This window comes from Physeter macrocephalus, chromosome 7, assembly GCF_002837175.3.
Source record: "Physeter macrocephalus isolate SW-GA chromosome 7, ASM283717v5, whole genome shotgun sequence".
In the NCBI taxonomy this organism is placed as follows: domain Eukaryota; kingdom Metazoa; phylum Chordata; class Mammalia; order Artiodactyla; family Physeteridae; genus Physeter; species Physeter macrocephalus.
Window position 1 is genome coordinate 365,559 of NC_041220.1, and position 24,802 is coordinate 390,360.

The following is a 24,802-nucleotide window of genomic DNA, read 5'->3' on the forward strand; positions in this document are numbered from 1 at the left end:
TTTCCTGGGTGTATTGAAGGGCAGCAACTGCAGGGGCTCAATGACTAAATTCTCGTAGAAACAGGTGAGGAGTGACATCCCTTAGTTGGCATCTGCAGTTTTAAAGTTGACATGCTAGAACTCTTGAAGGAAGATAATATTTTAGACTTTTAAGAACTTTTTCTTTGAATAACTCGTATATATTTTCACAGTTTTACAAAATATTGATTGTCAGAAGTTGTATATGAACGAGGTTTTTTAAACATGAATTTAAAGGCAGTATAATAAGTGAAATGGCTTACACAGGTAATTCTATGACTCTTTGCCTTTTTTTTTTTAAATTAAATTTTCTCTTGAGAGGATGTTAACTATAAGTAGTTTTAAAAATATCACCATTTGAATATTTTTAGTGACTCTGGTACAATTTCTTTTTAAATAAGGCCTTACATTATTTCTTTTAAAAAAGATTCCCTGTAGCTTTTCGGTTGGAAGGCTATTTCTCAAGGAGCAGCTTTAAGTAGAAAAGGCACAAAGCATCATTAACCACTGGCCCTTACTTGCTATGAGCTCAAGCTACTCACGCCCGGACTTGGTGCTTCCCGTTATGTAGGGGTGACTTTTCCGCTTTATCTGCGTCTTGCTTGTTTCAGTTTTTCACATTCAAATTCTAACATCTTTCTTCTAAAACTTAAAATGCTTTTCAAATTGCATGACTCTCACAAGTAAATATTGATGTTGGTCTTGCTTTCCAGAAGTGTGAGGAATAGAAAGAAAGGAAATGCTGTCCCACATCCTCTTTCCTTAAAAGAAGGGAGGTTTGCAATGACTGATTTTTAAGATTTTTTTCCAGATCTAGACTGCAGTAATGCTCTCAAGTAACACAGACAACTCCCTTCTCCCCATCCCCTAGAATAAGGATTCTTTTTTTTTTTTTTTTTTTTATAAATTTAATTATTTATTTTTGGCCGCGTTGGGTCTTCGTTTCTGTGCGCGGGCTTTCTCTAGTTGCGGCGAGCGGGGGCCCCTCTTCATCGCGGTGCGCGGGCCTCTCACTGCCGCGGCCTCTCCCATTGCGGAGCACAGGCTCCGGATGCGCAGGCTCAGTAGTTGTGGCTCACGAGCCTAGCTGCTCCGCGGCACGTGGGATCTTCCCGGACCGGGGCTCGAACCCGTGGCCCCTGCACTGGCAGGCGGATTCTTAACCACTGCGCCACCAGGGAAGCCCCCTCTTTTTTTCTTTTAATTAGTTAATTAATTTTTTTTGGCTGTGCTCCTCTGGCTCTGTGTTTGCGGGGTCTCAGCTCCCCGACCACGGATTGAACCCAGGCCACGGCAGTGAAAGCCCGGAATCCTAACCACCAGGCCGCCAGGGACCTCCCTAGAATAAGGATTCTTGAACACTGAAAAATCTCTCTCTCTCAACACTTTCAAGGCAGGGTCTTACTACACCCATTTATGTGCATCATTTAGGAATTTTTAATTGGATGCCCTGGAAACAGGGGAATGAGGTGGTTAATTCCCGGAAACTTTGCCTCTGTAAGTATGTATAAGCTTATTTGTGCCATGCATATTACGGAGAGAAATTTTGCATTTATTTTGGAGCATTCCAAGATCTTTAAAAATATGGAACTTCAAAGTAGTATTTCTCAAAGGATTAATAAATTCTCTTTTGGTCCTCAATCCGTGGGGTGTACTAAATCCCGGGATGCCAGCACTAGTTTTTTCTTCTGTAAATGGTAAAGGCTGGAGGACTTGCAAGTAGCAGAATTCCTGAGAAACAGTACGTTCAATCTTGCTTGTAGAAAAAGCAGTCAAATGATACCAGAACATTCGGAGAAATGAAATGAAAACCTCAGACCAACCTTTTGGCATCTTGAGGCAAAATAGATGAATGAACCCGCTCTCTGTTCCTTTCCTGTTTCCTAGTGTCATAAGGCTAAGGAGAATGACGTGAAAGCGTATTTGAGGTTTGCTTCACTGTTTCCTGGGAATCTACTTGTGCTGAAATACATGCGCTTACATTTTTTTCTTTCTCTTAGTTGTGTACTTCTTCGTGACTAGCCATGCAGCTCTTTTCTTTGTATAGCCACCTCCATGGGTATATTTAGAAATAAAACAACACCAGTTTTAATTGAAACTCTTGTTCTCCAAAATACATCGCTACCACCACGTGGACGAATAATTGGCTTTGTATAGACGGTGTTATAAAACGTAGACAGACAGGGTTTTTCTCTTGGCTATTTTGAGTATCCTCGTTGTGGCCTTTGAGGTTCCTGCAAACAATTATAGTCTGTGAAGAAAGTACATTTTTAGCAGTACAGATGTACTCAGTTGAAAATAATTTAATATATAATCATGAATTCCATTTCTCGTAATAGACGGGCAACGGCAGTCACTTCAATTTTGAGAGAGTAAGACCCAGTAAGGGAAGCTGTAACTGAAGAAATCCCAGGAGTACTTTTTATGGTTAGATACTACCTAAAGAAAATCAATATTACATTAAGCGGTGTTGAACCTTTTGTGCTCCGGGAAAGCACTTTAGTTGTCTAATTAATAGCGAACTCGACAAAACAGTCAGTCCCTGGAGAGTTGGTTACCTCAGAGACTTAAAAGATTGACATGACCTCCTGTGTCTTGATGGCCCACTTGCTTTGAATGGATAAATTTTAGCAACATTTTGTTACCAATACTCTAGTATCAACAATACCTTTAAGGCAAGTATTGAATTAAAATGGCGTTATTTAATTACATTATTTAAGTTAAAGTGTCCCCACATTTAGGGAGCGGTGCCTGTCCCTTTGTGACTCCTGGCCCATCTCTTGCTTTCTTTAGCCTCCATGTTGCGGAGAAGGTGGATGGTACCGTCGGTACCGCTTCCTGCCATCTCCTTACCTGCGTATAGAAATGTGCTCATGTAATATGACACCAGATGAGAGCAGATGAGTGTGAAAGTGATCTAGGCATATGGACTTAAGATGTACTGTATGTGAACATCTTACAGGAGAGAAATGGAGAAAAAAAATAAACTACATATTTCAGGTTACTGTTTGGCTCAATTTTAAGTTTTTTCGTGAAATGAGCCGCAAGGCAGCACCCGGGCCGGCTCTACGTCAGGAGAAACTGTCTTAGAACAAGAACAGCAACTTAACTTAGCAACAGGCTGAATTTCGACTTTGCGGGAAACACGTAGAAAACTCTCTTGGTGACCTTTTTTCTCACCAGAGTTTCCGTGACAGCGCTTCTGCAGCATGAGCAGACGTGTAAGGGAGCTGGCAGGGTTAAGAGCGGCAGTCTTCACGCCTCCCTCCCCAGGAAGGGATTCCCGTGGGAGGACCTCGTCACAGGAGAACCCTCCGTGTTACGTAGCAAGCGCAGCAGTCTGAGGCCTTCAGCCGCTCGAGGTTTTCCGTAAACCGTCCGTCCTTCGCCTCTGCCGTGTTGGGTTCCTTTTCCCTGGCGACAGCAGCCTGTGGGGCCATCAGGACCGCTTGGCGTTTGAGTCGAGAACTGGCCTGACTTGATCATAACAGGCGGAACCGGGGGCAGAGAACCAAATTTTAGCCCTAGGCCTGAAGGCGCTTCAAAAAGAAGCCAGCTTCAGGGGTGGAGGGGACTTGAGCCATTTATCCCAATCAGAATGTCAGCCTTCACGACCTCAGCTCTTCCCTTCACCCTGCGTCTCTGGACCCCGTCCTTTAGTCCGACCCTAACCCTGTGGGCACCCGAAGCCACTCCGCACGTTGCTTTGTGATCTAAACCATGAACCGCTTAGAGTCAGGGTCCGTGTGGTGCAGCTCTGGGCCGGCCCCGCCCCCTGGCCCCGGCTGCGCCGCACAACCTGCGTGACGCGCAGTGCACGTGCTTTCCACGCTGCACAGACGGTGCACGGATGAGCGTACGGCGACACGGGGCCGCACGTGCCCGCACGGAGCCGCCTCCTACCATACGCGCTCCACGTCCTAACTGACGTCTTCCTGGATCCTTGTTTCCCTACGCTGGCCCCTCTGAGACATCTGGAACGAGAACCGTCCTTCCGTTTTGGCCCCTTTCCACACCTCCTTTTCAGATGTGCTCCCCGAGGCCCAGGGCATCCTGAGACCGTTTTGCTTTTCCCATTCTCTTTAGCAGTAATCACCGGTTATCGACAGGTTCCTATTTGGTGAATTAGCTGTTTTCTTGCTACCGTGACAAACGCCCGCGACCGTAAGTGCTTAAAACAGCACACATTATTATCCTGCACTTGCGTAGGTTGGGAGGCCATAGGGGTCTCCCTGGACCGTGGTCAGGGGGCCAGCAGGGCCGCGGACGGGGATGGGGGATGGGGAAGGTTTCCTCGCTCGTTCGGGTGTAGGCAGAACTCAGCCCCCGTGGCCAGACGTGGGGCTGTGGACCAGTTTCCTCAGCGGCCGTCGGGGGGGCTCGTAAGGCCCCAGGCTCTCCCCAGGCCCGGCGCGGCGTCCTGTTCCTCAGACCCTGTTTCCTCCTCGGTTCCCACATCCCTCCCTGCAGCCAGGAAAGGTTCTTGGCACCTAAGGACTCAGTCGCTCATGGGATTAGGCTGGGTCCTGACCATAATCTTCCAAGCAAGGTCCGTAACCTTAATGCCATTTGCAGAATCTCTCTGGCCACGTGAGGGAACATGTGCAAAGGGACTAGGTCTGGAATCTTGGGGACCCCATTATTTTGCCTACTACATCTGGGGTGGGCTCATGCTTGATATACATCATTTTAGCTATTTCCATTTTATCAGAAGAAATCAAGCCTTAGAAAGGTTGGGTAGGTTGGCTGCATTATCATGAAATGACAGTGTCGTGATTTAAATCCAAGTCAGCTTGATGATGATTTACTTATTTTTTAAATAGCTGACTTTTTTTTTCATTTTTCTTTTTTTTTTTGGCCACACCATTCAGCTTGCGAGATCTTAGTTCCCCAACCAGGGATCTAACCTGGGCCCTCGACAGTGAAAGCACGGAGTTCTAACCACTGGACCACCAGCAAATTCCCAAAGTCAGCTTGATTTTTTTTTTTTAATAAGAAGTGATTAATTTTATATTTGGGTTTTTTTAAAACATCTTTATTGGAATATAATTGCTTTACAACGGCGTGTTACTTTCTGCTGTATAACAAAGTGAATCAGCTATATGTATACGTATCTCCCCGTATCCCCTCCCTCTTGCGTCTCCCTCCCACCCTCTCTATCCCACCCCTCTAGGTGGTCACAAAGCACCGAGCTGATCTCCCTGTGCCATGCGGCTGTTTCCCTCTAGCTATCTATTTTACATTTGGTAGTGTGTATATGTCCGTGCCACTCTCTCACTTGGTCCCAGCTTACCCTTCCCCCTCCCAGTGTCCTCAAGTCCGTTCTCTACATCTCCGTCTTTATTCCTTCTAAAGACACCTTGCCCTTAATTCCTATAACATGCTATGCTATGTGTGTGTGTGCTACTATATTTGTGCAACACACACACACACACAACACGCATTATGAATTAAGTGTTGGAAAGCCGTGTTGCACCCAGTCAGTAGTATAGTTTGCACCATTTCTTCTGGTGATCTTTAAACAAATCTTTTTTTTTTTTTTTTTTTAATATTAGAGAGTAATACAAGAAAGTGGGGAATTTGGTACGTTCTAAATTAATCACAAGGCTATCAGAACAGAAAATATTTATTTGCAAATTTATTAGTTTTCCAAGACTTCAGTTCCAAAAGGTTCAATTTCACAGGTTAGCTATGAGGCCGTACCTTGCTTGGAGACTATAAATGAACATGAAGAAATTATACTGATTTAATTTCCAAAATGATTTTAATTACTAAAATATTATTTCACAAAGAGTATGCTTATAGTTTCAGATGCTTATAACTCTGATGTAGTTTTTGAATTCATAGTCACGTTTTAGGATTGTAGTGGAAGCAAAGTGTAATAATATGTGGTCACTTTGGGCATTTCATGCTGGTTATCATAACATAAATATACGACTGCCCCAAACTCTTGTGAATATGCATGCCTTTGTCTTAGCTCATAACTGTGTTTCTTTTTTCTGCTTCAGGCATCTGTCTTACACCCCCTTGTTTGTTTACCTTCCTTAAAATGTTTCCACTGTTAACAGCCACAAATATTTTTTTTAAAAATTTATGGAAATATAGTTGATTTACAATGTCGTGTTAATTTCTGCTGTACAGCAAAGTGATTCAGTTATCCATATATATACACGTTCTTTTTCATATTCTTTTTTTTTAATGCAAAGGTTTATTATTTAGTTAGTTATTTATTTTTTAAAATTTTATTTATTTTTGGCTGCCTTGGGTCTTCGTTGCCGCGCGCGGGCTTTCTCTAGTTGCGGCGAGCGGGGGCTGCTCTTCGTTGCGGTGCACGGGCTTCTCATTGCGGTGGCTTCTCTTGTTGCAGAGCACGGGCTCTAGGCACGTGGGCTTCAGCAGTTGTGGCACACGGGCTTAGTTGCTCTGTGGCATGTGGGATCTTCCTGAACCAGGGCTCCAACCCGTGTCCCCTGCAGTGGCAGGCGGATTCTTAACCACTGCGTCATGAGGGAAGTCCTCATATTCTTCTCCACTATGGTGTATCACAGGATATTGAATGCAGTTCCCTGTGCTCTACAGTAGGACCTTGTTGTTTATCTGTCCTATACACAGTAGTTTGCATCTGCTGACCCCAAACTCCCAGTACATTCCCCCCCGCCCCACCTTGGCAACCACAGTCTGTTCTTTATGTCTGTAAGCCTGTTTCTCTTTCGTAGATATATTCTTTTGTGTCATATTTTAAATTCCACATATAAATGATGTCATATGGTATTTGTCTTTGATGTACTTCACTTTGTATGATCATCTCTAGGTCCATCCACGTTGCTGCAAATGGCATTATTCCATGCTTTTTTATGTCTGAGTAGTATTCCATTATATATATATATATAGAGAGAGAGAGAGCGAATATATATATATACTTTTGTGTCATATTTTAAATTCCACATATAAATGATGTCATATGGTATTTGTCTTTGATGTACTTCACTTTGTATGATCATCTCTAGGTCCATCCACGTTGCTGCAAATGGCATTATTTCATGCTTTTTTATGTCTGAGTAGTATTCCATTATATATATAGAGAGAGAGAGAGAGAGAGCGAATATATACATATATATGTGCACCACATCATCTTTTTCCATGCACACAGATGTTCTTCTGAATTCCATCACCTTAGTTTCAAGTTCTCCGTGGTTCCTGCCTTACCGACGTCTGGATGCAGCAGGGAGGGAAGTGCCCCGTGCATGTTCGCGTGGCCAGTGGGCCCCTGAGCTCAGACCTGAGTCTGCTTCCTCAGCCTCCTCTCCCGAGGGCAGCTGCCGCACGGCGGCAGGACTCACGCATCACTCTGTCCTCTCGCTTGCAGAACCTCGACGCCCTGCACGACCACCTTGCTACCATCTACCCGGGTATGCGGGCGCCTTCCTTCAGGTGCACCGACGCAGAGAAGGGCAAAGGGCTCATCCTGCACTACTACTCAGAGAGAGAAGGCCTGCAGGACATCGTCATCGGGATCATTAAAACGGTGGCTCAGCAGATACACGACACTGAAATAGACATGAAGGTAATGGTCAGTGACCGGGGCTCTTCTGGGCACAGATGGCATGCGGGGTGTGGAAAGGTGCTCTGAATGTGCCCCTGGTCAGCGCTGCTGGTGGCACTCGGCAGAGGTAGATAGCAGCCGTAACAGTGGCAACGCTGGCGGTCTTCTGTGTTTGGCTCGGAATGCATATACAGGGTAGTCTTTCCTCGTGGGAACAGATTTTTCTTTCTAATTATATATATTGCTCAAGGCAACGGGAAATTTAATTTGCATTTCCTGTGAGCTCACGCTAGCTGGGAAGCAGGAGGGTCTGTGTCTGGCTGAGCTGTGGCCTTCAGAATACAAAAACCCTGTAACATGGACACATTCTAAAATAATATGAAATGAAGTAGTATTTTACTGGGGTTTTGTGTGTGTGTGTGGATTTTTGGGTCTGTCCCTGAAATGTGGTTCGAATATTTCATTTTTGTGGGCTAAAACTTCTGCTTTTTTTTTTTTTTTTTTTTTTTAAATTAGATCACTTGGTAAAAGAAGCTGGTCTCAGACTTTAAAAAAATGTGTGGCTGTTGATAATTCACACTGTCAGTTTTGAGTGATAATTTCAAGGTATTGATACAGTGGCTGTGCAGTAAAGGGAGCCGTCATTTCTCCTTATTTCTCATCCCGAGGAGTCACTCCCAGGGAGCTGTGTTCTGTGTGCTCAGCGTATTCAGCCCCAGGAGACATGTTCCGGTGGCCCTGGCTTTGAGAAAAGTGGGCAGAGGGTACCCTATTTCAGTTTTCTTTCCTTATGGAAAATCTAATAGGCAGTGCTTTCTTAGATCTGTAGTTACATTCTAACGTGTGGGAAGCCCAAACTTTACGTACAGTATTACACAAATAGAAATTGTAACATTTAAATGGATTAATTTAGAAAAGTATGCCACATAGTTAATCTACCGATGCCACATTAGATTTCACGGTGTTTTTCTTTCAAGAGTTGGTGTCGTTTTTCACGTGCTCCCGGTGCATCCTTAGTTTTTCGACAGCTAGAAAGTGGGAGTGTGGGTAACGTAACATTATCAAATCCAGAGACATTTAAAAACTAAAAACTTGGGTCAAGGATTGAAATTCACCCGTGGTTAGGAATCTCACTGGAATTCAATTAAAACTGTTTATGCCTTTCATTTCCAACTTTGGATCCTGTCCCGAACTAACACTTCACTTATGGTACGTGAGCCTGTATCAAGGGGGTTGTAAACGCTGGGTCTGCTCTCAGTTTGTTCATTACGTAGCCAAGCTGAGCAAGAAGTAAGGGCATAGAAACTTTAGGAAAGCCACGTAAACTGGGGCACCCTTGGAAACTGCAGTTGCCATGGTTATTAGAGCCTTTGGTATGGGAGGTTGACAGCAGTGGCGTGCTGTGTAATTATGGGGTTCACTTTATACATCCCACTTACACAATGTGGGTTGTCTTGTGACCTTCATTTATTCAAGTATTCCAATATAGATGTCTGAAATGTTTGCATTTGGTAATTATATTTGGTATATTTAATGTTTTTCAAAGGCACTGTTTTCATTTCCTGAGGTATTCTTATGTCGAATCCCTAAGTTTAGTAGGTCCAGAGCTACCAGACAGTTTAACTGCTTCAGGAATATTAGACCGTGTCGTGAAGGTGATATACGAAGGAGAGGGTAAAAATATGATCAGAAAAGCTGTTCATTTCGCTGATTTAACCAAAGGAAAAGGGTATAATTGAGGAATTCATTAGTAAATTTAGGTTGCATATAATTCAGTTCTTCTAGCTGAAATGGAAACACAGCAGAACATCAGAATTTTCAGATTGCTTTGTTTTGTTTATGAGACTTTAGGGAAATCAGTCTTCATGGGGCAGAATTTTCCAATCATAAATAAGAATACTAATCTTTCAGCAGTGTAGTAGATCAGTGTGACAGTTTTAGTAGTAATATCCTGATTTCACCATGAAACTGCACTTGGGAAAACATATACAATGGCGTCCATATTAATTGAGATTTGTTCTAAAGTGTCAGAGTTTGCTGCAGTGAACTAAGGAAAAAAGTGAAAAAGAGCAATGTTTTGCCTTCATTTAGCTGCAACTGAAGAAATACTCATTCAACTATTTCCCATTTTGATCTGGCCGCAATTTGAGATATGGTTTTTTCCCTTTATAAGAGGATGTGTTGGTTGCAGTCTCTTAAACTTGAAAGGAAAAATCTTTTTTAAAGCTTAATCATTTATTTGCCTGTGAATAATATTTAGAAATGTAGTTATTCTTTAAATTAGGGAGCTTTGCTCACGATCATGATTACTCCCGTAGAATAAAGTCCTAGATTTGGAATTAAATCAGAAAAGGTAATGTGGGGAGGGGGCATTTTTATGCATTTTGTCGATCTATTCTTCAGAAAGATTAGTCAAAGTACCCCCATTAGTGGCATGTGAAATGACTCTTCTTCTGTATCCTGCCTCATTTGGTACTGTAATTTTATATACTTGCTAATTGATGGATAAAAAAATGACATGGCATATATATATATATATATTTGTGTGTGTGTGTGTGTGTGTGTGTGTGTGTTTGTTTTGTTTGTTTGTTTGTTTTTTGCGGTATGCGGCCCTCTCACTGGTGCGGCCCCTCCCGTTGCGGAGCACAGGCTCCGGACGCGCAGGCTCAGCGGCCATGGCCCACGGGCCCAGCCGCTCCGCGGCACGTGGGATCCTCCCGGACCGGGGCGCGAACCCGCGTCCCCTGCATCGGCAGGAGGATTCTCAACCACTGCGCCACTAGGGAAGCCCGCATATATTTTAAAATATGTATCTCTGTCATTTCATTTCCCTGTTTGTGCATGTCATTTTTGATCATATTAAACATACCACTCTGTATGATGTGTAGGGCATCTGCTGTATGTGTGCCTGGCTGAGGGGTGCTGAGCCCACCAGGACAAGGGAGTGCTTTCCCCAAAATTCTACCAAAGAGGCTGCATGGACCACTAGGGACTCGTACCAGATTTGCTGTCTTTCTGTGAATTTACTTATTCAGTCTTCAAATTTCCTAAATCAGTGTCCAGAAATAGTTTTCTGTATTAGGCGTGTATAGTGTTTGCATATATTAAATTTTTAAAATTAACCTCGTCACCGGTTTCTTGGGTATTTAGGTATTGTAACTAAATGCAGACAGTTAACACCATTTCCCCTTTTGGCATCCAGGTTATTCAGCAAAGAAACGAAGAATGTGATCATACTCAATTTTTGATTGAAGAAAAAGAGTCAAAAGAAGAGGATTTTTATGAAGATCTTGACAGATTTGAAGAAAATGGTACCCAGGAATCACGCATCAGCCCATATACCTTCTGCAAAGCTTTTCCCTTTCACATCATATTCAGCCGGGATCTCGTGGTCACTCAGTGTGGCAATGCCATCTACAGAGTCCTTCCCCAGGTAAAAGTACATCACACTCCCTTGGGGCCTGAGCCAAAAGGCCACAAAGACACTGTTGTTACAGGTGACCATTCATACCTTTAACCCTTTGCTTATGTATCAGGTAACACGGAGCACGCTGTACGTCACAGAAGTTCTGTGGCTGTAAACTAAGTATGTTTGAGCATACTGCAGCTTTGCCTAGGACAGCTACTTATTTTTGTCTGTTTTAATCACAAGTGCAGTGGGAGAGTTCTGTGGGAATAGTGGACTTGTTTTAATGAGGAAGTGAGTAACTTTCCAGTAACAATCAGTTTTCACTTAATTTATCCAACATGGGGCAAACAGTCACTGACTATCTACTGTCTGAAAATAACTTTCAAAATCAACCACTGACATTTGCAGGGAAAAGAAAGGAATTTAAAATACACCAAAGAGGAAAGCGATAGAGGTTACCGTGGGGTTCAGTAGAAAAAGCATCAAAGGACAGCAGTTGGGTGATGCCAGGAACGTACGTTTGACTTGTATTATTATTATTGTTATTATATTATCTTCTTCTTATCAGACCCATTGTCAAGTCCTCTCTTCCTACTTTCTCTTTTCTCTCCTTTGCTGACTTTTGGAATTGCACATGACATGTGTCTAGAGATACTTTTTGCTTGTAATTAAGGACACTTAATTCAGGATGAACTCACATGGGATCTGGCAGGAACCCGTAAATCTGGAAGCAGAACGATGTGTGGACTGGGCTGTCATGCTGGCTCTGCCTCTCCCCCATCGATGACCTTGACTGTGTCCCGTCCCTCTTGGCCTGCTTTCCCCTTGTTATGCTGTGAGGCTAGAGGGTGGATGAAGATCACTTAGTGCAAGCAGTCACTCACTTTCCCTTTTATTGTTAATTAGCCGTCTCCTGATAAACTGTGAGTGTCGTGGGTGGTTTTGCTATTTAAATTTCATTTTAAGCCGTGGACATCTAACACCTCATGCTACAATTTAAAAGCTAAGTTCCATTCTTTTTTCTTCAGAAATTCTTCTCTTGTTTAGATTAGCTTATATTTGAACATTAGTCCCCGGATTCCATATCAGGTTTCATGTTCAGGCAACGACTGGATGTTCATTTAGTTGCCAAGCTGCTTAGAGGATGATGTGAGTCCACAGTTGAGGTCACTTTCCTACAGAATAATTACGATGTTCTGTGTTTAAGTGCTGTTGAGCTGGTCTGATCTAGTAACTACTATCAGATCATAAGAATTATTGACTAAGTATCCTTTTCTTTTCATCTGCATTTTAGCTCCAGCCTGGGACTTGCAGCCTCCTGTCTGTCTTCTCCCTGGTCCGTCCTCATATTGACATCAGTTTCCATGGGATCCTCTCACACATCAATACGGTCTTCGTATTGAGAAGCAAGGTAATTGAGATATTATTTCAGTAAATGTGAGGAAGCAAGGTCTGTTACAGATTAGAAGTGTTCCACAGGGATAATTAGCTGCAAAAACATTCTGTGAGATGCGGAAGGTGTAGAGAGAGAAAAACCAGAGCCCGAAGGGAGTCCTATTTCAGAGGCAGCGGTGCTGACCTGGGGGTTGCCTGTACGGCAGTGGGACCCTCGCCTCTGGTTAGAATAAACTCACGGGACTTTGGAGAAGGCCTTGCGCAGGCTGCCCGGGTGCACACGGTGAAACCAACACCTTTTACTCAATATACAGCTACCGACTCCTATTTTAGAAATCTGGGGAACTAATAAAGATTTTTTAAACTTCACCCAAAGCCACTGGTTTGTTGTTCCCTAAATTGTCTGTTATTCTTCAGGCCATTTTTGTGGGGAAATACAAGTGATAACATTTTCATTCAGTTGATAGTTTCGGTGGTACCCAGATCTCGTAGTTTCTGTTCTTGGGGCTGATGTAGCCAAAGTGTTCCAGAGGACAAAGCTCATCCTCCTTTCCGCCCTCCACCTACAAAGGTCTTCCCCGCACCTACTGCCTGTATTTGGAACCGGCTACTCTGTGCATGTAGGGGTGGGCGTGGGGGCACTGGGTCTGGTCTTTGCTAGAGCCTGGGAGTCCGTGCTGTGGCCATGGTGGAAAATCAGAAATAAGACTCACTGAAGCTTTCCATAAAGATGTGAAAGTAGCACAGCTACTGTCTTTCTGGGTTCAAAGGAAACGGTCAGTTGGCTTTTCTGCAGTGATGTAAGGCTGTCTGCTTGTTGCCTGGCGGACTCTGGTGAAATGCCTCCCCTGTTCTACCTGGGCCGACGTTCTCCCTTACGGTTTGGCGGGAATGAGGTCTCTGTGTCCTTCTCGGCTGAGTCGCTGGGTAGCGACAAAGGCACGAGCGGGCGGTTGTGTCTTGCCTTTTCCAGGAAGGGTTGTTGGATGTAGAGAAGTCAGAGTGCGAGGATGAACTGACGGGCACTGAGATCAGCTGCTTACGGCTCAAGGGCCAGATGATCTACTTACCTGAAGCAGACAGCATACTTTTCCTGTGCTCACCAAGGTAATCACTTCGAGGTGAATTACAAAAGATAGACGTACCCATCTTGCGCTAATGAAGGAGTCCAATATCTTTTTATTCAATTGTTTCTACAAAGTGTGCTTAGACTTCACAACTCTTCTTATACGCCTCTCTATAGCAAGGGTAACTTCATTGAACATTTGCAATAAACTCGGAAGAAGTCATGTCTTCTGGTTTTTTTGCCGTATCTTAGTCAATTTGCTGAGTGTTTGTGCCATTAGATCAGGGGATACCTAATCTGAAGGTAGCTAACTGCAGCTTTGTACCTTCCAAGGATGCATCATGTCCATAAGCAAACCTATAAAGCGTGTAATGCGATGGCAGAAATACATGGTTATATTTGGCACCAAGAAATTACTTTTCTAATGATTTCTGGACGTAAGCTATTTTATATTAAAACTATTTCACTACTTTAGCTGAGATACACTATTCAAAATATAGTTTTAAGTTGACAGTTATGTAAATAATGTTATTTATAATAAACATCGGGACTTCCCTGGTGGCGCAGTGGTTAAGAATCCGCCTGCCAACGCGGGGGACACGGGTTCGAGCCCTGGTCCGGGAAGATCCCACATGCCGCGGAGCAGCTAAGCCCGTGCGTCACTACTACTGAGCCTGCGCACCACAGCTACTGAGCCCACGCGCCACAACTGCTGAAGCCCGCGTGCCTAGAGCCCGTGCTCCGCAACAAGGGAAGCCACCACTATGAGAAGCCCGCACGCCACAACGAAGAGCAGCCCCCGCTCGCCACGACTAGAGAAAAAGCCCACGTGCGGTAACGAAGACCCAACACAGCCAAAAACAAATAAATAAATAAATACATTTTAAAAATAAATATAATAAACGCTAGAGGGAAGTAAAACTGTAGGTTGGTATTTTCCCAATGTGACAAGCATTCTACTAAAAGATGCATGGGAATTTAGAATAAGAAACATATATCTAAATTTACTTTAGAGCAGTAGACATAGATAACTATAGAACTTATTGTCAGGTGATATTTTGTGTATTTATATAACTTTGTGCAGACAAAATGTATGCACATTATTTAGTAACACTCAAGAAAGGATGTTTTGGTGGGCTGTTGATTAAAAATTTAGTTTAAAGTCCAGTTGATCACTTTTCATTTAAAGATATTATCTTAAAATTTTTGAAAAATCGAATGAATTTTGTAACACCTTCCTTGGAAATTAGTAATATGGTATTAAAGACTCTATAAGACTAATGATGGGTTTTTCCCTTGAGAATACACATTATGAAAATAAAAGAGACAAAATTAGGGAATATAAACTCTTTATATTTTTTATTAATAACCTCCATTGATCTAACTGTATCTTCAACCGCTATAAATGAGCGTTCTTCCATCTGCCTCTTCCCGAGCTGTGCATCGGTAGAATGACAGCTTCTCAATAGGGACAGTTTCTATTCATGCAGAGAAAGGTTTCTTTGGAAATAGAAGCGGGAAATTTAGAGCTCCCTAATTTAAAGAATAACTACATTTCTAAATATTATTCACAGGCAAATAAATGATTAAGCTTTAAAAAAGATTTTTCCTTTCAAGTTTAAGAAACTGCAAATTTAGAGTCTACTTGCTAATCACCATATGCAGAAATTGGCTACATAGTGACACACTCACCGATTGTCATATGGGACCTGCTCATGTGTATAGAGAAACCAGTACTCACACGAAATGAGATCAACTGAAAGCAGTTTTACTTACAAAATAAAGAACCCCAAGAGGAAAAATGTTACTGGCACAAAAACAGAAATATAGATCAATGGAACAAGATAGAAAGCCCAGAGATAAACCCACGCACATATGGTCACCTTATCTTTGATAAAGGAGGCAGGAGTATACAATGGAGGAAAGACAGCCTCTTCAATAAGTGGTGCTGGGAAAACTGGACAAGCTACATGTAAAAGAATGAAATTAGAACACTCCCTAGCACCATACACAAAAATAAACTCCAAATGGATTAGAGACCTAAATGTAGGACCAGACAGTATAAAACTCTGAGAGGAAAACATGCAGAACACTCTATGACATAAATCACAGCAAGATCCTTTTTGATCCTAGAGAAATGGAAATGGAAACAAAAATAAACAAATGGGACCTAATGAAACTTAAAAGCATTTGCACAGCAAAGGAAACCATAAACAAGGAGAAAAGACAACCCTCAGAACGGGAGAAAATATTTGCAAATCGACTGACAAGGGATTAATCTCCGAAATTTACAAGCAGCTCATGCAGCTCAATATCAAAAAAACAAACAACGCAATCCAACAATGGACAGATGACCTAAACAGACATTCCTCCAAAGAAGACATACAGATCGCCAACAAACACCTGAAAGGATGCTCAACATCACTAATCGTTAGAGAAACGCAAATGAAAACCACAATGAGGTATCACCTCACACCGGTCAGAATGGCCATCATCAAAAAATCTACAAACAATAAGTGCTGGAGAGGGTGTGGAGAAAAGGGAACCCTCCTGCACTGTTGGTGGGAGTGTAAATTGATACAGCCACTATGGAGAACAGTATGGAGGTTCCTTAAAAAACTAAAAATAGAACTACCGTATGACCCAGCAATCCCACTCTGGGCATATACCCTGAGAAAACCATAATTCAAAGAGTCATGTATCGCAGTGTTCATTGCAGCTCTATTTACAATAGCCAGGACATGGAAGCAACCTAAGTGTCCGTCAACAGACAGATGGATAAAGAAGATGTGGCACATATATACAATGGAATATTACTCAGCCATAAAAAGAAACGAAATTGAGTTATTTGTAGTGAGGTGGATGGACCTAGAGTCTGTCATACATTGTGAATTAAGTCAGAAAGAGAAAAACAGATACCGTATGCTGACACATGTATATGGAATCTGAAAAACAACAACGGATGGTTCTGAAGAACCTAGGAGCAGGACAGGAATAAAGATGCAGATGTAGAGAATGGACTTGAGGACACAGGGAGGGGGAAGGGTAAGCTGGGACGAAGTGAGAGAGAGTGGCATGGACATACATACACTACCAAATGTAAAATAGCTAGCTAGTGGGAAGCAGCCACATAGCACGGGGAGATCAGCTCGGTGCTTTGTGACCACCTAGAGGGGTGGGGTAGGGAGGGTGGGAGGGAGACGCAAGAGGGAGGAGATATGGGGATATGTGTATACGTATAGCTGATTCACTTTGTTATACAGCAGAAACTAACACACCATTGTAAAACATACTCCCATAAAGATGTTAAGAAAAAAATGGGAAAGAAAAGTTAATAGCTCACTAAAATAATAAGTTTTGAGAACAATGAGACATAATTTGATTACGTTTTCTCACTCAATATGAGCAGTTTAACCCTTCATTTTCATTTTACAGTTATAGTCATTTTTCCTCTGCTCACTGGCAGGTCTTGTCAACCATTTGGTGGATGATCTGGCCTCTTTCCTGAAGGGTGTGTGTCAACAGTAAACTGTTTGATCATTTTGTTTTTCTTTATTAGCATGCTAATTTTTGCTTTGATTTATGGACATTTCTGCTGAGAATGTATTGCAGGGAGACATTTTATTAATCCCAATTTCTTTAGTAAAGTCACAACACAGTTATGTCATTTTAGAGAAATTATTATTATGAACGACTGGAAATAATTACTTTGCATTTAAAGAATTCGAACCAAGAATGTAACCTTCAGACATTTTAACCAAATACTAAATTTTTTAAAAGTCAACTTTTTACTTACCAGATCTTCACCAAATCAATAAATATTACATTGTTCTAAGAAAGACGTAAGTTACAAAGATGCATCAAATTCAGCAAGAGCGGATACTGTTTCAAATAAATGAGAAAATTAGTCAAAGAAAATAAGAGTAGTAGAAGAAATTAGAGCCAGAAATAAGAGTAGAATAGAAAGTGCATGTTAGAAAGTCATGAGTACAGTAAAGTCATGTTGAAGATGGGTCATAAATCAGGTTGTAAACCTTTCATCATTGTCTGTGAAAGAGAAGACACCTAGTTACGTCATGGAACCCCTAAGGCAACAATGAACTAGCTTCTCAGAAGAAACACTGTTATCCTTGTTAAAGAGAGTAAAGATAACTTTTTCTTCACCTCTTCATAATGAGGAAAAACTGTGGCAATAATAAGTAACAGGCTTGTGTTAAAAACCCGAGCAGGTTTCGTAGGGCTGTTTTTCACATTATCTTTTAATTTAGGCTGATGGCGTTAGACAGTGCCGTTTGGCAAAACTGCATGTCAAGTTCACTGCTCTTTGATAGACGTTTAAATATGGAGAAGAATGAAGCACATTCCTCTTGTTTTTCTCCACATTTTCTTCCGCCTGACCTGCTGAGTGGCAGGCGGCGGTCAGGATTAGACTCCTGGACAGGAGCCAGGGCAGTGTTACCGTGGGGACCCTGGGGACTGACAGTGCCTCCTTCTCCCTGCGACAGTGTCATGAACCTGGACGACCTGACCCGGCGAGGGCTGTACCTGAGCGACATCCCCCTGCACGATGCCACGCGGGACCTCGTGCTGCTGGGGGAGCAGTTCCGAGAGGAGTACAAGCTGACCCAGGAGCTGGAAATCCTCACGGACAGGCTGCAGCTCACACTGCGCGCCCTGGAAGATGAAAAGAAGAAGACAGACACGTAAGCACGTGCCCTGTGCTTAAAGAGGGCGGGCAGGGCTGGCCTGCGTGGTAGCCGGCGGCTCTGCCGTAGTTAAGACTGACCGTCGGGCTGCTCGCTGTGCAGCAGGCCAGTAAATCCAGACACAAGTTGCTGGGGCAAGGAACGGCGACCGTAGTCGGAAAGACGGCAGACCCGGAAGGTGGCGGGCTCGTGTCCCAAACGACCATCTGGCCTGAGTTAGAATTCGGGCTCCTTTTATACTAAAAAGGGTGGGCCCAGCCAAAGGGGCGGGACTAAAGCCAAAGGGGTGGGACCAGCCAAAGGGGCGGGGCTAAAGCCAAAGGGGTTGGGACCAGCCAAAGGGGTGGGGCTAAAGCTAAGCACGTCCTGGTTCCCGGCAGCCTCTGGGGCTGGGAGGTGTGAATGCCTTCCTTCCTGCGGCGCTCCCTGGTGAGCCTGGTCAGGTTGTTTCCTGGGAGCTAAACAAAGGTATTTAGCTTAAGGCTCATGACCTGGGGAGCAGGGTTTCCAGAGATGGGCCATTGTGTACACTGTAATCTGATAAGCAACACCCCGTTAGTGATTAGCTTGTAATAGAACACAAAGGTTCTTCCCTATAACAAGACTCCGAGGCGTGGGACCTGCCGTAGGTCTGGAGTCCTAGGTAAACTCTAACACATCACTTAAATAGAAGTTATGCACGCAGAAATCAATCAGTCCTAACGGTAATTTTACAAACCAAGCTGGAAGAATATACGCTTAAAGCATGTCTCTGGAAATCATTAAAAGAATAATTCCAGTGCATACTTCAAGTCTAACTACCCATTCATCCTTTTCTTCACACAAGAGGTGTACCGAGCATCCTCTAGGTGCCAGGGCTGCCCAGGTGCTGGGGGACACTGAACACTGAACTTAGATTTGGCCATTATATTTTAAAAGCGTTCTGTTCTTGGACTGCAGATTATTTTTGGGTTCGGCAGGTGTGAGTCTGAGAGACTGTAGTGTCATCTGTGATGACAACAATTGCATCTGTAATTTGATACATGAACAAAGGTATCAAAACACAAAACTATTTTTCTACGAATGGTGGATTAAATTATGAACTATTGGGCAAGTAACATTTAAGATAATATTTCGTTTTCAAGTAATTTATTTAAACAAATACAAATCGTGCATACTGCTTGGCCTTGCTTGAGTATATTAATTAAAATTAATTAAAAGCGTGAAATCACTGACTTTCGTAAGAGAATTTTACCAGCGGTCTTGCGTGTTCATTTTTAACGTTTGTCTAATAGGAAGCTATCTTGGAGAATTGACCTGATCTTCCTGCGTGTAAGAACTATGTCACTCTACTTGACACCATAGGGTTGGGGACAGCACCACTTCCTGTCCTTTTCTTGCATTGATGTGTGTGTGTTGCCTATGGATGGATGCTGTGCCCGCAGGTAAACACATCAGTTAACTCTTTATTGGCAGCTTAGATGGATAGTGAATCCACATAAATGTCTGTCTTCATCCCTAGCTTCTTCCTGCACTTCTACTTTGTATAAGGAAGCTGAAAACTGTAGTTTCTTCGACACCACTTTACTTTCCTCACGGCCCTGAAGGGAACCCCTTAAGAGTTCCAGGTATTTGGCAAATTTCCAGAAGTATGTGGGATGAGGTGGGCCAGTCAAATTCCTCCTACCGCTCGAGAAACAACTCAAAATGTATATTTATCAGCCTGTGGTGCAACTTCCACCGTGAAAAATAACACATTTTATGGAGCTCGTAAGATAGTACTTAGGGCCAAGGCCCACAGTCACCTGGATTTGTAAGTCTGAGTTACTCAGATCCTGCTCTGGCTGTCATATTAGAAAACCACCAAGGTTTCCATCTTCGTTGATATTTTGTTTTCAAGGTGATTTAATTATTTACTATGAATTTTTGTTGAAATGAAGTAGTTGTACTGGTCACATTTAATATTCAAATATAGCTTTAAAATATTGTATAAAATGTTCTCTGTTTGAAAGTGAAAAGTGAAACACTGAATAAATTCCACTAAAGGTAGCGAAAAAATGAGACCTCAGCTCCATCTTGCACCTTACACTTTGCACCGGTCCGTCTGGCTTAGGGGAGAAAGAGGCTCGGAGGTGGGGTCTGCTCCTGTGCGCCGCCGTCACGTCAAGGGACCGCAGGTCTGCTTGCTTCCGCTTCTCTGCTCAGCTCTCACCCCTCCCGTGTGCTCGCCACTCTCCCCGCTCCCCAGGGCCCCTGGTCCCATCAGCGGGGTCTCAGGATTGTCAACGGAAATCAGATCTTTTCTTGTCTAGACCAATTACTACCTGCTTTATCCGTTTCTTCTGTGAAGGAGTGAGGCAGGAATGAAACAGAAAAATCTGCCCTTTCTTTCTTCCTTTCTTCCTTCCTTTCTTTCATTGAAGTATAGTTGATTTTTTTTTTTTTGCGTTACACGGGCCTCTCACTGTTGTGGCCTCTCCCGTCGCGGGGCACAGGCTCCGGACGCGCAGGCTCAGCGGCCATTTGCGTTACACGGGCCTCTCACTGTTGTGGCCTCTCCCGTCGCGGGGCACAGGCTCCGGACGCGCAGGCTCAGCGGCCACGGCTCACGGGCCCAGCCGCCCCGCGGCACGTGGGATCCTCCCGGACCGGGGCGCGAACCCGCGTCCCCTGCATCGGCAGGCGGACTCTCAACCACTGCGCCACCAGGGAAGCCCGAAGTATAGTTGATTTATAATGTTGTGTTAGTTTCAGGTGCACAGCAAAGTGAATCAGTTATATATACATATATACATATTCTTTTTCAGATTCTTTTCTGTTGTAGGTTTTTACAGGATATTGAGTAGAGTTCCCTGTGCTGTACAGTAGGTCCTTGGGGAAACCTGCTTTTCACGTCAGATGACAAACGTTGAGGCAGATGGCTTATCCCTGAGAGGTGAACGTGTCCCTGGTTTTGTGGGGTCCATACAGTGCTAAGTGCTTGAATGGCTTCTTTCACCCTGTGACTATCACAGCGGGAGCGTGGACACACGAGACCACGCAAGACAACTTGGACTTCCGGTGTCAGTCCTCTGTTTTGTCTGTTTGTTTTGTTTGGCTTATTTTGATTTGCTTTGAATTGGTTTGGATTCGGGGATGTTCTATGGGATTTAAAACAAACCAATTATTTATGTTTTCTCGACTTGACTTATAAAGATGGCTAATAGCGGGTGTCCTGTCAGAACCCAAGCCTGCACAGTGCACATGGCATCGAAGTCTGCGAAGTGGGCCGTAGAGGCACTGAAGCTGCTCTCAGCATCTCTCACTGTGGCTTTGTCCTCACCCCTCTGGACAGGTTGCTGTACTCTGTCCTTCCTCCGTCCGTGGCCAACGAGCTGAGGCACAAGCGTCCGGTGCCCGCGAAGAGGTACGACAACGTGACTATCCTCTTCAGCGGCATCGTGGGCTTCAATGCCTTCTGCAGCAAGCATGCATCTGGGGAAGGGGCCATGAAGATCGTTAACCTCCTCAACGACCTCTACACCAGATTCGACACTCTGACAGATTCCCGGAAAAATCCATTTGTTTATAAGGCAAGTCCAGGTCCTGTCCTAATGCAGTGCCATTCATGATTCTGAATTTTCAAGCCGTGGCTTCCAGAGGCACTGCAGTCACCGTTCCTTGGCTGTAGCCCTGCAGGCTTGGTACAGGCAGCTCTCATGCATTCGCTATTTACCATTTTCTTAAATAATTACCTCTCGTTCTAAAACATTCTCTTCCTTGTAACGCAAGTGAATGGAACAGACGATTCCCTAGTTAAAATAAAATGTTAAATCTGTGCAGGTGGTTTATCTCACCTAATAGAAGCATGGCATTTGTGTCAGTGGTCTGCAAGCGACATTTTTACTGAAAGGTCAAAGTGATTTGCACAGTAAAGTCATGGAGCATAAGAAGGGGACTCAGACCTGCTTCTGGATAACCTCAGCTTGAAGGGGAACGTTTATAAGACATTTCTGCCCTTGGTTTCAATTAGTAACAAGTATAATATCGGAAAAATGAAGTCAGTGGAATATTGCTTCGTAAAGGCAAGAATGTGAACTAAACCACCCCCAGGCATCTGGAGTCATCGAAGTGCCACAAGGACTGTTTATTTTATAGTCTTTTTCCCAGGAACAGTGTAACACTTGGTGAGCACATCATAAAAAATCAGTGGTTAATGACCAGGATAAATCACTGAACTGGGGGCCGTGGAGCTTTGGCCCATCCAACCATCAGTGTTTTAAGGGGCAATAGGGTAGTAAATTGTTCTGCTGGGTAGTAAGCATATCTGAGCTGAGAAACCGGGACTTAACTAGAGGAAAAATAATGCCTGTAATCAGACTCAAGTGCCAGATGTGTACATTACAAATAATGACGTTTCTTCTTGTTGGAGTTGAAGGTATCAGAATTTTAAGAGATTCAGGGGAGGAAGGTTGAAAGTTATTGAGAGCAATTGGAAGAACATGTTTTGTGGAAGGGTAGCAAGTGAAACAGTCATGTTTGTACTGACCAATCTGTGCCCTGCTAGGTGGAAACGGTCGGTGATAAGTACATGACAGTGAGTGGGTTACCAGAGCCCTGCATCCACCATGCACGTTCCATTTGCCACCTGGCTTTGGACATGATGGAAATTGCCGGCCAGGTCCAGGTAGATGGTGAATCTGTTCAGGTTAGTAGATAAAACAGATATTATAATGGTAGTAATAGACCTTTTGGACAACTGATTTATATTCTTGACCAGCTAATCATTAATTATGTACAAGGAATAACATCTTGACAACAAAGAGTAAGATTTTTAATGTTTTTTAAATTGAAGTATAGTTAATTTACAATGTTGTGTTTCTACTGTACAGAAGTGTGGTTCAGTTATACATATATAATATGTGTATTCTTTTTCATGTTCTTTTCCATTATCGTTTAATACAGGATATTGCATATAGTTCCTTGTACTATACTATAGATCCTTGTTGGTTATTTACTTTATATAGAGTTGTGTGTATATGTTAATCCCAAACTCCTCCTGATTTATCCTCCCCCTCCCTTTCCCCTTTGGTAACCATATATCTGTTCTCTATGTGGATCTGTTTGTGTTTCGTAGATATGTTCATCTGTGTCATATTTCAGATTCAACATATAGGTGATATCACATGATACTGTCTTTCTCTGTCTGACTTTCTTCATTGAGTATGATAATCTCTAGGTTCATCCATGTTGCTGCAGATGGCATTATTTCATTCTTTTTTATGGCTGAGTAATATTCCATTGCATATATGCGCCACATCTTCTTTATCCATCCTTCAGTGGACACTTAGGTTGCTTCCATGTCTTGGCTATTGTGAATAGTGCTGCAGTGAACATTGGGGTGCATGGATCTTTTCAAATTATAGTTTTCTCCAGGTATATGCCCAGGGGTGGCATTGCTGGATCATATGGTAGCTCTATTTTTAGTTTTTTTGAGGAGCCTCCATACTGTTCTCCATAGTGGCTGCACCTGTTTACATTCCCACCACCAGTGTTGGAGGGTTCCCTTTTCTCCACACCCTCTCTGGCATTTGTTATTTGTAGACTTTTTAATGATGGCTGTTCTGACTGGTGTGAGGTGATACCTCGTTGTAATCTTGATTTGCATTTCTCTAATAATTAGCGATGTTGAGCATCTTTTCTTGTGCCTTTTGGCCATCTGTATAAACAAAGGCTAATATTTTATTGAACCCATTGTATTACATTCTTCCATAGCAATGGGAAACCTGTCCACCTGTTTGAAATCTTCTTTATTCCATGTACTGAAAGTCATGAGGATGAGATAAAACCCCCTGTCCCTTCTGATTTATTTTTTAAAATCTCTTTCCTGTGTCTCAGGTAAGTTGCCAGATTCACATTTTTGAAAGCTTCAAACTTGACAAAAAGAATGTTTCTCTTGAAAGATTTTTGTGAGGGGTTTTGTCTGTAATATGCTTGGAGTTCTAGAGAATTCTTATGATTTTTATATGATGACTCTACGTTATTCTTTAATATAGAGTAAGCAATAATTCATATTATTAAATGTATTAAAACAGAGCTTTGATTTCTGCAGATAACAATAGGGGTCCACACGGGGGAGGTGGTCACCGGCGTCATAGGGCAGAGGATGCCTCGCTATTGTCTTTTCGGAAACACTGTCAACCTCACAAGCCGAACAGAAACCACTGGACAAAAAGGAAAAATAAATGTGTCTGAATATACATACAGGTAAGAGACACATCTAGGTATTTACTGATTTGAAAAATGTCTCTTTGCATGTGTTTTAATTCCCTGGGTGATTTTAGTACCTTTAACATTTATCACCTCTGCTCTTAGCATTATTTATTATTTATTTGAGAAGATGGTGTCATTATTTCCATTTTAAGTGATTCTTCACCATCTTAGGAGTTTCTGCTGCGATCATTGTTACTAAAACCTTGAGGTACCTTTAAATAACTTTGGTGTGTGTCACTTTCTCCGTGCAACCATACTCCGCGCTTCTCTCCCTGTTCCCTGTCCCCTTTAGATGTCTCATGACACCGGAAAATTCAGACCCACAATTCCATTTGGAGCACAGAGGCCCAGTGTCCATGAAGGGCAAAAAAGAGCCAATGCAAGTTTGGTTTCTATCCAGAAAAATTACAGGAACAGAGGTATGACTCATCAGA

At 43.0% G+C, this 24,802-nt stretch overlaps 1 protein-coding gene across 4 annotated transcripts in view; it reads left to right on the plus strand.

Moving 5' to 3' along the window:
- Positions 1 to 24,802, plus strand: part of GUCY1B1 (guanylate cyclase 1 soluble subunit beta 1) — a 49,726-nt gene that overhangs the window by 22,577 nt on the left and 2,347 nt on the right. For all 4 annotated transcript variants that reach the window (XM_024126646.3, XM_007113324.4, XM_028491549.2 and 1 more), the window contains 9 exons: positions 7,385 to 7,582; positions 10,764 to 10,994; positions 12,265 to 12,381; positions 13,339 to 13,472; positions 17,937 to 18,134; positions 21,451 to 21,688; positions 22,663 to 22,803; positions 24,208 to 24,362; positions 24,661 to 24,787. In XM_024126646.3, coding sequence (XP_023982414.1) covers positions 7,385 to 7,582; positions 10,764 to 10,994; positions 12,265 to 12,381; positions 13,339 to 13,472; positions 17,937 to 18,134; positions 21,451 to 21,688; positions 22,663 to 22,803; positions 24,208 to 24,362; positions 24,661 to 24,787 — 1,539 coding nt within the window. The remainder of the gene's footprint in view (positions 1 to 7,384; positions 7,583 to 10,763; positions 10,995 to 12,264; positions 12,382 to 13,338; positions 13,473 to 17,936; positions 18,135 to 21,450; positions 21,689 to 22,662; positions 22,804 to 24,207; positions 24,363 to 24,660; positions 24,788 to 24,802) is intronic.